Source organism: Myxine glutinosa, chromosome 1 (assembly GCF_964187855.1).
Source record: "Myxine glutinosa chromosome 1, kmMyxGlut1.1, whole genome shotgun sequence".
Classification (NCBI taxonomy): domain Eukaryota; kingdom Metazoa; phylum Chordata; class Myxini; order Myxiniformes; family Myxinidae; genus Myxine; species Myxine glutinosa.
The window spans coordinates 380,925,608-380,939,896 of record NC_136261.1 but is presented as its reverse complement, the minus strand read 5'-3'; the positions used below and the strand labels follow the sequence as shown (position 1 = coordinate 380,939,896).

Sequence of the window (14,289 nt, the reverse complement as noted above, 5' to 3'; positions counted from 1 at the left end):
CAGTTAATCCTCTGTCCGCTGAAATCGTAATCCCTTCTCCGCTGACGTTACTGGTCGCCTCCCTGGCACCAGCTAGCCCCCCTCCTGCTGTGAGTTCCATTTACCAAACAATAGGGGGGTGCTCCAGCCTGGGGCTGTGACCAGAGGTTTCAAGAGATTACCATGTTCGTGCACATTCTGCTTCGTTACCAGATTTAATCAATGAGTTACCAGTGCCAATCAATACGTTACACTGAGTTACACTTCCACAACACATACACACACACACACACACACACACACACACACACACACATATATGTACACCCACACACATGCACACACACACACATATATATATATATATATATATATATATATATATATATATATATGTATATAAGTGTATATATATATGTATATAAGTATATATAAGTTCAAATCTCTATATATAAAGGAGGAGTGTCTGTGTGTCTGTCTGGATGTCCGCTTATAACTCAAGAACTACACATCGGAGAAAAGTTTTAGACACAGATTCGGAATCAGCATAAAATTCCGGTGGTTATAGGGTACTTTTTATTTTAATATCAATGGTTTAAAAAACCGCGCCAGCTGCAATTCCATGGTGTAGTTTGTGGCGGCGGCGCTATTGCCCCTTTCCGTTCCCATGACGCATTGCGGTTCCGATTCGCGATAAGGTCTATGCGCTATCACCGACACTTTTACACCTTTTCCATACCTTTTAATCAGATTTACCTTATCGTCCATCGTAACCACATTACGCTTGGAAACACTAGCATTATCCTTCTTCGGACCCATGGCTAACACAGACACAGTAAAGGAATACTGTACGTCGCCTCTGTTTTGAATGAGAATCAGCGGTTGCGCGTACGTACATTATACTGTACGTACATATTAATATATTTTTAATGTGCTTTTTGTTGTATTTTAAATTGTTTTTTAGCTTCTTTTATTGTTAATTTATGTACTATTTTATTTATTTTAAATATATTTTTAAGGAAAACAAATGTTTTCACGTCCGTAGGAGTGACGTAATGTCGCACATAATGACGTTCGCTGCCCGGTCATGAAAGAAATTATGATTCTCTTGCCAAAGTGACATGCAGATCAGGCAGTAAACCACCCAACTGAGTTTCTCAACAGTCGTCAGCCTCAAGGACTCCCAACACACAGGTTGATTCTCAAGGTGGGAGCACCAATCATGCTTCTAATGAATCTTGATCCACCAAAGCTGTGTAATGGAACACGATTGACAATCCAGCAAATGATGCCGCATGTCCTAGAGGGAACCATCCTCTCAGGACAATACAAAGGAGAGAAAGTATTCATTCCAAGGATACCACTTATTCCACCTGACCTTCCATTCTCCTTCAAGAGGCTTCAGTTCCCCATCAGGCTATGTTTTGCTATGTCCATCAACAGGGCGCAGAGGCAATCAATGAAGGTTGGAGGCCTGAACTTCACAGAACAAGTGTTTGCCCATGGCCAGCTGTACGTGGGCTGCTCGAGGGTTGGAAAACCAAGCAATCTTTATGTCTTGGCACCACGTAAGAAAACCAGAAATGTATACCCAGAGGTTTTGAGAAATTGAAAATTGAAAAAACGTCATGTAGGAAATGTACTGTGATATTGCTCTAAAATATACATGTTCTTTTCATCATATATTTGTATTGTTCTTATTCAACCCGGGCGCAGCCGGGTACCTCAGCTAGAGAAATTGAAAATTGAAAAAACGTCATGTAGGAAATGTACTGTGATATTGCTCTAAAATAAACATGTTCTTTTCATCATATATTTGTATTATTCTTATTCAACCCGGGCGAAGCCGGGTACCTCAGCTAGTAGTTATATATACACAAAGAATTAAGTTAAGCACCCCCCCCGTTTTTTTACAACCTCGCACATTACAAGTTTGTTGTCGTCAAAACAGTGTAATATACCCATGATATTGCTATATTTTCTGGAGAAGTGATATTATGGTCACATAAAAACATAACAATCATGCCGTTTTCAATATTTTATTCTGCATAATTTAAGGTGAAAATTTTTGGGAATTTTAGGCATATTTTCACCTCAATTTAAGTATGGAGCTATAGGTCCATCACGGACAGTGTGGATGACGTTTATGTTTTCTAACGTACAGTCATTGTTCTGAGAAGACCTCTAGCGATCTTTGCGTCAATAACGTCAATAACGTCAATAACGTCAATAACGTCAATAACGTGTAATGTCAATAACGTGTAAGTGACGTCAATAACGTCAATAACGTCAATAACTAATGTCATACCAATCATTATTTGATCTCACATACCTTAGAATATATGCCAATGTATACATATACACAAAGAATATATATTAGGGGGTGCTTACCTTAATTCGTTGTGTAGGGGTGCTTAACTTAATTCTTTGTGTATATATAAGTTCAAAACACACCTGGTCACAAGTGTGCCAAACTGACCGGGTCCTCAGTCGAGGTCCTCAGCATCATCCCGTTTCGGCCCTTCAACCTCGATACGGTCAGCTAAGGTGGGCCAGCAGGGGCACATACACATCCACATACAGCAACTACACCTGGATGCGTACATACCCCCACCCCCAGCCAGTGCGAACGCAGACTACAACAACAACAACACATCTGCATCCAGAATCCACAGCACCAAACAAACACGGTGGAACACTCAAACACCCACCTTTATACCCTTCAGCACTCACCAACAAAAGACACCAGATCATTCATACACACACATACACACCCATACACACACACACACACACACACACACACACACACACACACACACACACACACACACACACACACACACACAACACCAACCAACCAACCACATACCCTTACAACATACACCACTCAACATACAAAAACACACACTCATGCAAAATTTAAGTCATGCAAAAAAACACACACCCTCACCCACTGACTCATATACACAAAATAAGAAATAATAATAGTAACAAAAAAAAAAAAAAAAAAAAAATACACACAACCAACCTACACCGTTCGACGTGCCTCCATAAACTTCCTCCATATCCAAAATGAGCCTTTCAAGGCAACCTGGGCCACCTTGTCACACATCCTCCTTCTTTCTGTCCCACACACTCCAAGCTGAGCAAGAAATGCAGAAAAGGAATTTTCCAATATACCCTCTGCACCCCACCTCAAATGGCTGACACGAAACTCGCCAACCCTTCTCCCGGCACTCTGCCTCCAGCTCACTGTACTTTCCTCTCTTCCTCTCGTGCACCTCCTCCATATTCTCTTCCCAAAGTACCGACAATTCCCCTAAGATGACCTGTCTTGTTGCACCTGACCAAATGACAATGTCAGGCCGCAACCTTGTCACACAGATCTCCTCTGGGAATACCAATTGTGGCTTTAGATCTGCCACTACCTGCCAATCACAAGCATCTGACAGCCCTCTTGCTTTCCACCTCCTCCTCTTTCCACCTCTTACCACTTGGCCCTCTTTGACAAACCACACCTCTCCCCCATCAGTCTCCTTCTCCACTCTTCTTTCTCTCGACCTCAGCACTTCTTGTTGCACCAATCACCATCTGCACCACCACCGCCAGCACCTGATCATGTTGCCACCTGTATTGTCCTGCTGCCAATGCAACTGAAAATGCACTCAGTGCATGCTGCACCGTTTCCACACCTCCACACAAATAACATCTCTCCTCCTGCAACAACCCCCACAATCTCAAGTTTACTGGTGACGGAAGCACATCATACGTTGCCCGCAACAGGAAATTCAAAAATATTGGCTCCATCCTCGAAATCTCTTGCCACTTCAATATCCTCACCCGCACACCTTCCCACTTAGTCCAAGCACCTTGCTGTGCCTGACCGACTGCTTTCACATATCTCCCCTCCTCTTCCTTCCTTCTCCCCTCCCTCTCAACCATCTTCCTCCTCTCTTTCACACATGCCTTTCCCCATCGCTCATGCTTCATCCACCCCAAGCCATGCTTCCCATGCTGTACCATCCCCATGACCTCCTCCTGTTGCAACCGCTCCTCCATCTCGTCCACCTCTGCTCTTGCACTTCCGACTTCCCTTCTTCTCTGGGAGAGCATTCTTTACCACTGCATCACTTGAATCCCGTCAACATCATGAACTTCCGCACCCTCACCACCTTAAACTCCTCGGTTAATGATGTCAAGGGATACTGGAGTTTCCCACCCTGACCATAAAAGGCAATGTTCGTCAAACAGCATGGCACTCCCAACCACCTCCTCACAAACCCGCTCACCACAACCTCCATCCTCTCCACATGCCCAATTGCAATATCATACATCATCAATGGCCACAATACTCGTGGCATCAATCCAAACTTCAAACACCATACCTTCAACTCACCTGGCAAACCACATCCATCAATCCTCTTCAAACCTCTCAAAAGCTTCTTTCTGACCTCCTCCACTGTTCCCACATCATTCAACTCCACTGTATACCATCTTTCCAAACTCTTCACAGGGGCCTCTACCAACGATGGAACCACCTCCCCTCCCAGCTCAAACCTGTGCATGTTATCCACCACTCCTCGTCTCACTACCACACTCCTCGACTTTCTTGCTTTAAATCCCATTCTTGCCCACCGCATCAACCTTTCCAGTCGTCCCAGTAACTCTATTGCTGCATCAGCGGACTGTTGGACAACTGTCAGGTCATCCATGAAAGCAAACATTGCTGGCAACCTCTGACCAGGGGCTAGCTCCACTTCTTTCCCATGTCCACTCACCGCACGTATCAACAACTCCATAACCAGCACAAACAAAATAGGGGAGATGGTACATCCCATCAGGATCCCCACTTCCAACTTCTGCCACTCTGTTACATAGGAATGTGTCGCAAACCGCATCCAAAACTGATCATAATATGCCATCAAAAAATCCCTAAATCTCCGTGGCACCCAAAATAAATCCATGGCATACCTGATCAAGGCATGCGGCACTGACCCATATGCATTCTCCAAATCCAGCCATACCACCGCCACATCCTTCCTTTGCCTCTTTGCCTCCTGTAACACTTGCCAGACCATTGCCGAGTGTTCAATGCATCCTGGTGATCCTGGTATTCCTGCCTTCTGCACAGAACCATCCACAAAACCATTCCCTCTGATGAAGCCTGAGAGCCGTGCCGCAAAGACACTCATCAATATCTTCCCATCTACATCGAGCAATGATATTGGTCTAAACTGCTCCAGTGTCACAGCCTCCTCCTGCTTTGGAAGATAAACTCCTTCTGCCCTAGTCCATTGACTGGGCACCACTCCTTGCCTCCATACCACCTTCGGAGCCTTCCACAGATACTGCTTGATGCCTTCACAACTCTTAAACACCTTGTATGGCACTCCACTTGGTGCTGGAGCCGATGTCGCCCGTGCCTTCCTCAAAACTGCCTCATGCCTCAATCTCAGACATCATTGGCTCTGACAAATCAAATGGAACACCTGGCTCTGTCGGTCTCACCAATCCTTCGATGTCCTCCACCACTTCGTTCCTCCTTGTGTCTGCATACGTGACACGCAGGTGACCTTCCAACTCTTCCTTTGGTACCTTCAGTACACCACCTCAACACGGCTCCAACAGATCCTTCATAAACTGAAAAGGCTTCTCAAAGAACCTCTTTCTCTTCCTCTGCCTCTCCTTTCATCGCCTCTTCATCCTTTCCACTCTCTTCAACTTCACCAACCTCATCACCTGATTCGTCAACACCTCAAGCCCATTCCTCTCCCCTTCCACTGCCCTCTTCCATCTTCCATTCAAACTCCTGAACTCCATTCTCAACTCATGGATCTCCCTCTGCCTCCTGCTCAAACATGCCTCCTTGTCACCCCTCTCTACACACTCTTTCACTCCAAACGTGACACATGCATACTCAAACACAATCTCATTCATCTTTCTCAATCTATCTTCCACCCTTCCTTTCAACCTATGAAGCGCCCCACACATCACTCCATCCATTCTCTCCCATATTTCCCTTTCTCCCATACCTGGCCATTTCACTCTCCTCCTCACATCCTTTCCCTGCTGAAGTACAACCCCAGGACATACAACACTGTGGCTTGCTACCTGGCTGTTTCTCCCGCCGTCTTACGTGTCCCCTTTTCAAAGGCACTGCATTGCTGTACCTCCTCCTCACCCACCTTACGCACACACCCCATTCGGCTCTGACGGACATGCAATCCTCTCACTGACCCAAACTCACGTCCACACCCACACTTCTCTCGAACCTGCCCTGCCTCCACATGCACACTATCACCCCATAGACATACATCTCCCACACGATCACTCCCACACCCTTTCCTGGCCTGATGGATCCTCAACCCTCTGATGGATCCGAACTTCACGTCCACACTGACATTTTACCAGACTTGCATCCACAATCCGTTCTCGTTTGTCAACATCAGTATGGGGGTCTTTATCCGTTTTATCTGTGCGTTTGGGCCCATCTTCCGCCCCACCTCTCGGAGAGCCCTTGGTTTCTGCATATATATATATATATATATATATATATATATATATATATATATATATATATATATATATATATATATATATATATATTAATTATAAGCGTGAAAGGTTGTCTGTTTGTTTGTTTGTTTATTTGTTCTGAAACAGCGTCGCCATTTCTCAACGGATCTTCACCAAATTTGGCACGGGGGTCCCTATGCACCACAGAATCACTGCTGAACCAAAAAAATCCTGCTACTGAACCAAACTGAACTGCTGAACCAAAAGACATATTCTGTCATTTTAAAACCACCAAAGTGTGTTAGGTTTCCCCGTTTCATAGAATGTATCGTTTGATACGTATAATGCTTTAAAACTGTTTTAAGCCGCGTCGCAGACGCTGCTCATAGAGTGCCCTCTGCTGTTGTTGTTGTTGTTCTTGTTCTTCTTCTTGTTCTTGTTGTTGTTCTTGCAGCGAAGACAAAACCTCAAAGCTCCACCCATTCTGGGAACCATAGCTCCACCCATTCTGGGAGAGGATTCATATAAACAAATATCCACCATTTTATTAACTCGCATAGCTTTGAGGCCTGTTTTGTAGGCCCGTGGTGTCTTGCTCTCTCACACAGTTTTCTTTCAAATCAAATTCGATATATCATTTCATTTTTCACAGTCGCTAACATAGTTTTAGACTCGGTTGAAAAAAAACGGGAAGAAAATCCGATGAAAGTTGCCGTTTATAGAACGAAATGAATTCTCAAAGGCCTGGAACTTCAAGTCCATTGAGATTTTTTTTTTAAATCGCGGCATGGTCAGTCATACACCGCTCGAAATAACAGACGGGAAAATGCCGAGATTTATATATTTTGTTTAAATCGCGGCATGCTCAGTCATACACCGCCCGAAATAACAGATGGGAAAATGCCGAGATATATTAAAAATTCGTCCATTTGATGACAATCGTCACGATGAAATATTTAATTTATACGTCGTCACAATAATGTGGAGAGAGGAGCACAGCTTCGTTCACGTGTCGCCACACATGGGAAATTGCCGAGATATTTTTTTTTTTAAATCGCGGCATGGTCAGTCATACACCGCCTGAAATAACAGACGGGAAAATGCCGAGATATATTAAAAATTCGTCCATTTGATGACAATCGTCACGATGAAATATTTAATTTATACGTCGTCACAATAATGTGGAGAGAGGAGCTTCGTTCACGTGTCGCTACACACGGGAAATTGCCGAGATATATATTTTTTAAATCGCGGCATGGTCATGGCATGGAAAAATAACATCAAGTAATCGAATCAATAGGAATGTCCTGTGCCTATAACATCGACGTTATAGGCACAGCTGCATCCAAGCATTGTGTAACATCGACGCGGCTTTTGTTTTAATTAAAACTTTTTGTGCTTGTTTTTTTTTGTTTGTTTTGTTTTTACCTCAGAAGAGATATCAACATCTACCTCAGCGAATGTCAATCGCGGTGTCAGTATTTGATGAACTTATAAAGCCTTAGGTGACTTATAAGTGTGACCAGCATGTGCACGGGATTCTTCCCAGAAGAATGAGTGGTCGCATTAGCTTGTACGACTTAAAATGAGCGAGTTTTGTTTTCACGTTTGGGCCAGTTTTACATGTTGTATCCCTAAGGAATGAAACGAACGTTTTTCCTTGCTTCCAATTTTATTTGAAGTCACACATGCCTCAAAATACACCAGAATTGAACGCTGAATCCGAAAATGTAAGTGAAATTGCCTTGTTTTTTAAACATTATCTTCAATATATTCTAAATATATATCTGTGCAGTGTCTGTCTTGTGTTGTCTTGTCTTGTGTTGTCACTGAACTACTCCCTCAAAATTTTGTAAAATCGTACGATTCCAACCTGACCCACGGCAGGACTATGCGCTCTACTGAGTGGCGTTCTAGTTTCACTTATGAATATCATCACAAAAGGTACTGTTTTTGGAGATTGCAGATGTTACATGTACTCCATTGAATGGCAAAAGCGTGGATTGCCACACATCCACATTTTGGTCTGGCTTAAGGATAAGATTCGTCCAGCTCAGGTAGATGATATCATCAGTGCAGAGATTCCAAATCCTACCGAGGACAAAGTATTGCACGAAGTAGTGGTGAAGCACATACTCCATGGTCCCTGTGGTTAGAGGATACTTAATCATTACTGATCATTACGTTTCTTCTTATGTCTTTCAGACCGTGTTCATTGTTGAAGTTGCAATAAACCGCCAACTGGATTAACAAAGAGAACTGGTCTTATTTATGAACACGGTCCATTGACCTGCCGAGAGAGGTAACGCCTACCAGGAGCAAAGCTCCCGCCATTATGGCCCAAAGTGTCACAGGAGCACGCAAGCCTCCTCACTACGATTGCCACAACCTTGGAGGTAACACATGGAAACGTTCCCACAATTGTGTCCTCGACAGTCGAGTTTATGCACTTCGTGTCACGTGGTCACATCAACACTCATTCTCCTTGCATGAAAGCGGGAAAATGCACAAAACGATACCCAAGACCTCTTCTTATAGAAACTCAGACAGATCAGGAAAGATATCCTTTGTACAGAAGAAGAAAGCCAGGTGATGGGGGCTTCACCACTACTCTCAGAGTGAAACAACAAGAAATTGTCATTGACAACCAGTGGGTGGTGCCCTTCAACCCTCTCCTTTCACGCATCTTCAAATCACACATCAATTTTGAAGCATGCTACTCAGTCAAGTATGTCTTGAAGTACGTCAACAAAGGTACTGATCAGGCAGTCTTTGGTCTGCAGAGAGAGGAAACCAAAAATGATGAGGTATCAGCATATCAGATGGGTCGTTACATCAGCAGTAATGAGGCTGTGTGGCGTATTCTCAACTTTCCCATTCATGAACGCCACCCCAATGTTATGCATCTTGAGATCCATTTGGAAAATGGGGAAAGAGTTTACTTCACAGAAAAAACCACGCTGCAGCGAGCCCAGCAGCCACCTAGAACCAAACTAACTGCATTCTTTGATTTGTGCAAACAGGATTCCTTTGCTAGAAGTCTTCTCCACTGTGAAATGCCCGGATATTACACCTGGCAAGAAGGGAAAAAGGCATTTCAGCCAAGAAAGCAAGGTGCAACAATCCCTGGACACCCTCACATCAGATCCAGTCAAGTGTTAGGTCGTGTCTACACTGTTCATCCCAGCAACTCTGAGAGCTTTTATCTCAGACTCCTCCTGCACAACATTCATGGTCCAACCTCATTCCAGGATCTCAAGACAGTTGCTGGATATGTCTGGGCAACATACCGTGAAGCTTGCCTGAGAAGAGGTCTCTTGGAAGATGATGCACATTGGAACAGTATCTTGGAAGAGGCTGCAGTCTCGCATTCTCCAAGCAAGATGAGGAGCCTCTTTGCTGTCATTATCTGTGCCTGTTCACCATTCAATCCTGAGCAACTTTGGCATAATCACCAGGACAGCATGACAGAAGACATACTGTATCATGCACAACAAGTCAAAAAGCCCAAACCTGCAGTTTACCTCTGCCATGTACAAACAAGCACTGGTACTCATTGAAAATACTGTACAGTCCATGGCTGGCAAGGATCTTCAACAGTGTGGACTGCCTGCTCCTGTACGAACTGAACCTGCAACTCTCAGTCGAGAGATGCTTCAGGCAACCACCTACGACATTCAACAGCTGCAACAGTATGTCCACCAAAATGAACCACTCTTGGTTCCAGATCAAAAAGAAGCTTATACAAGGATCAAACAATTGTTGACATCTGACTCGGGTGGAATTGTTTTCCTTGATGCCCCTGGTGGAACAGGCAAAACGTTTTTGATCAACTTAATTTTGGCACAAGTTCGTTCACTCCAGCAGATTGCTATGGCAGTGGCCTCATCTGGAATTGCTGCAACTTTGTTCACAGGTGGCAGGACTGCTCATTCTGCCTTTAAGCTGCCACTGAACCTGGCCCACAATGAGTCCTGTGTGCAATATTGGCAAAGGATCTGGACAGGCACAGGTTCTAAAGCAGGCCAAGCTGATAGTATGGGATGAGTGCACAATGTCCCACAGACTTGCATTTGAGGCTCTCGATCGCACCTTACAGGATCTCAGAGGTAACACTAAAATCATGGGTGGAGTCACACTCTTCTGAGCATAAGAGAGTGTAAGAGACCTTGAGCATAAGAGAGGGTGAAGAGAACAGAGAGAGGGAGTGAAAGAGCAGCAGCACAGGATTTTAGGACCTGTGGGCTGATGCCGTGAGGTCCAGTTGCAGAATCAGAGTCGAGGGTTGACAGAAATTTCTCCACCTTGTCAGGAGAGAAAAAAAACACGAGAGTCCAGGAGCAGCTGGGTATGACTGGGTACGGTGGGTACAGAGAGGGATGGGTTTGGGACACAATATTTGGAGGCAAACACAGAGTTGAGGCATTCAGCTTTTTCATGAGCGGAGTCAGCTGTGTATCCGTTTGAGGTAAGCGAGGGGATGGAGGGGGAACAAATACCAGAAACAGTTTGACCAGACGCCACCAGGATTTGGAAGAGGGGGCAGGTTTGAGAGTTCAGTATTGAGAGAGGAGAGATATTGTTTCCTGGCTCTCCGGAGTGTGGACACACACTAGTTTCGGGCTTTGTGAAAGGAAATGAGATTTCCTTCTGTTGGATTTGCTTTCCAGGAGGCGAAGGCAAGTTGTTTCTGGGCAAAAGCCTCACCACAAGATTCCGTGAACCATGGACGGGAGGAAAGGTATGACAACTGAAGACGAGGTGGGATAAATCTGTGCATGAGAGAGAGCAATTTACTTTGGAAGAATTCCCAGGATGAGTTGATGTCAGAGGTGGTGGAGATGGGAGACCAGTCCAGATGATTGATGGCTGCTTGAAGACTGTGCCAGTTGGCCTGAGTGAAATGCCAGACTCGTCGACGCTGAGGAGGCTCTCTCAGAATGGTCAGAGAGATGTCCACTTTAACAAGCACATGATCAGATGAGCCGATTGGAGCAGAAGAAGAGCAGCAGACATTTGCAGGGAAGTTAGTCATAACCAAGTCTAGAAGAGAAGATGCTCCGTTGACTGAGATCCGGCTTGGGAAGTTGACAGATTGTATTAGTCCCAATGAGTTACAGAAGTCCTTGCCCAAGTACTTTTGTGCACTTTGGAGGAGAGGGAGCGGAGGAAGAAGAGCGCATCTCTTGGCTCTGGCTCAGTAGCCTCTGACTGTTGAATCCTCGAGGAAGAAGAGTCTCAGGTTTTCTTTCTCAGTCTTTGGAGCTCTCTCTCGGTCTGCCTTTTGTCTCGGTTGGCCACGGCTGTCTTGTGTGCGATCGTGAGGAGAACTTTTTGAAGATGAGTTGCGGTTTGGAGGAAGAGACGAGTGAAAGATAACTGGCCGCACAAATTACCTCACGTTTGTGAGGCCGTAGAGAGCAACTTTGCACCATTTTGTGCATTTCCCGTGTGAGCGGCTTCGGGCCACCTTGTTGTCCTGACTTCATTCAACGATCTCGTTGAGCAAGCTGAATGCCGGCCTTCCAACAGAAACCTTCATTTTCTTCATCTATCTCTTTGTCTGTTCTGTGCCTGAGTGGAGACGTCTCAAATTAGATTTTAGATTTACCTCACCTTTCATTTTTTTCGAAGTACAATTACTTTTAGTAAATAATTACCGTGGTACTTTCATTTGATGTATCCTGTTTGCATGGTGTTGCGTTCGAGAATAAACCGATGTGGCTCCATCCAGGTAAGCACCTTGGTTCCCTCACCACGTGCGACAGGCCAACTGTTGGAATTAAGGACTGTTTCGGCTATTCATCACCCAATGGTGTTAACCGCCAGGGATGACAGGACAATACAATTGATGGGTTGAGACGCTGAGAGGAATAGACTCATCCAGGTCTGAAGGGGATTACATGGAAGACTGGCAATGCAAGAAAAGCAAAGGAGGATGAGATGGAGTGAAGCAAGCAAAACAAAAGTCCGAAGAAAGAGTCAGAAGCACCTTTATGTTCCTGGATGACGATATGTTCGTCGTTCTCCATGAAGCCTTTGTACGACCTTGTTTGGAATATACTCGCTCTGTGGAGTCCGTCGCAATTAATATTGCTTCCTTGGGAAATATACAAAGGAGAACAACAACAATTGGCTGCAGGTGCACCTGAATGCATGGACATGGAGACCTTTAAGATGCTCAATAAACGCGACAAGGTGAAGATTACCTTCAGCCTGATGCTCCCGCAAACAGAGGATACTCTGTCAAACTGCCAAGTGATCTCCTGCGTCAAAGTTTATTGTGTCACGTTATTGTTCTTGCATCGGAGATTATGGGAAGCAATGGAGAATGTTGACCTTTCCACAACAGAGGGACGGTGTTGGAGACTGCTCATGGAAGAGATGCAGAACCACTTGGTAATTTATTTCCCAAAGCCGGTATGGATTTGTGGTTTAATAAATCAAAGGGAGATTGTGTTTAATAAATTGGATGAAAAAAAATTCACAAGCTGGTCAAACACTTGAAATATGTCCTTCACCCCTGACAAATCTTTCTTTCCCCCTCTCTCTCTCTGAAAGTACGATCTGGCAACCTCTTCCCCCTCACATTTTGGAATTTTGGGACTCGGCGATTCTTCTTCCTCTTTCCTGTGAAAATACGGTCATTGAATTTCCAAATAAACTTCACTTTCCTCCAGTGTTCAAATTCTCTCATGATACAAATGCTTTTCCTTTAAATCTTTAATACAGGTGAATAAGTGCTACTTGCCAGTGTGACGAACTGAATTCCCACCAACAAGTTCCAGAGTAATGTTGTTGTTCAATCCGATTTCTTAAAACTGGTTTCTTATTTATTACCAGAAAGTTATTGATGTGGGGAAACTGTCTGCATATCAGCAAATCAGTGGCATGGATTACATCTGAGCACAAATACCCAGGCTTCATACACATCCCCTGTGCTTCTGTGTGTGGCCTTCCCACCATTGAATGTCTTCATCGTAAAATTTCTGAACAGGCCGAGATTTTACATAAATTTCGAAACTTTTAATGTATTACATTTGGCAAAATCAACATTCACATCAACATGTAATACAATTACAGTATTGTCTTAAGATATGCAATTTTGTTTTTTGGGGGTCAGAGTGTGTGCCTTAGTGTGGTGAAAGTTTAAAGCACTGTAACTGATTTAAACAGAAGATAATGCCTCAAGTGCAGAGGTACTTCATATATTGGCACTTTGTTAGATCAAGGCACTCAGAGTGGAGCAAACATCAGGAAGAGTGGGATGTTTTTTGCCTCTCAAGGTTCACGAACCATGTACGCTCAAGTTCGCTGTGAGAAGGATTCCTGTGATATGCAGCTGGAATCGGAACAGCTGACTGTGCTCGTGTGTGGAATGAAGGTTGAGGAGCTGGAAGCATTTCCCGAGATTCTGCAGATAAAGATAGAGGATGTGAACTCCTTTGGTCTGGCTGAGGAGCAAAGCAACCAGCCGAATGGTGAGTTGTGTGAATCTGATGGTATCTGTGTTTGTTCAGTGCGCTTTTTTTTGGATACTGAATGGAGGCTCCTCAAAGACCTAGAGCAGAATGGAAGGGAATAAAATAGAAAGGGGAAACAACAATAGAAGAGTTAACATAAGAGCTAACATTAATCACAAAAACACAAAATGACACATAAAACATATGATACAGGGAGTGGGAGTCAATATGGGCAGAGAGAGGGAAGCACACAAGTACAACAGCAGAGAACATGGAAACTGTAGACAATAGGGACATCGGGAGATCTGTGTGAGGGAGAGGGCTGGAG

At 44.3% G+C, this 14,289-nt stretch overlaps 1 protein-coding gene across 1 annotated transcript in view; it reads left to right on the top strand.

Moving 5' to 3' along the window:
* Nucleotides 1-10,465: 10,465 nt before the first annotated feature.
* The window catches only part of LOC144893374 (uncharacterized), an 84,807-nt gene continuing 80,983 nt past the window's right edge, over nucleotides 10,466-14,289 (top strand). Inside the window, 2 exon segments of the mRNA XM_078783961.1 lie at nucleotides 10,466-10,607; nucleotides 13,785-13,979. Coding sequence (XP_078640087.1) covers nucleotides 10,466-10,607; nucleotides 13,785-13,979 — 337 coding nt within the window.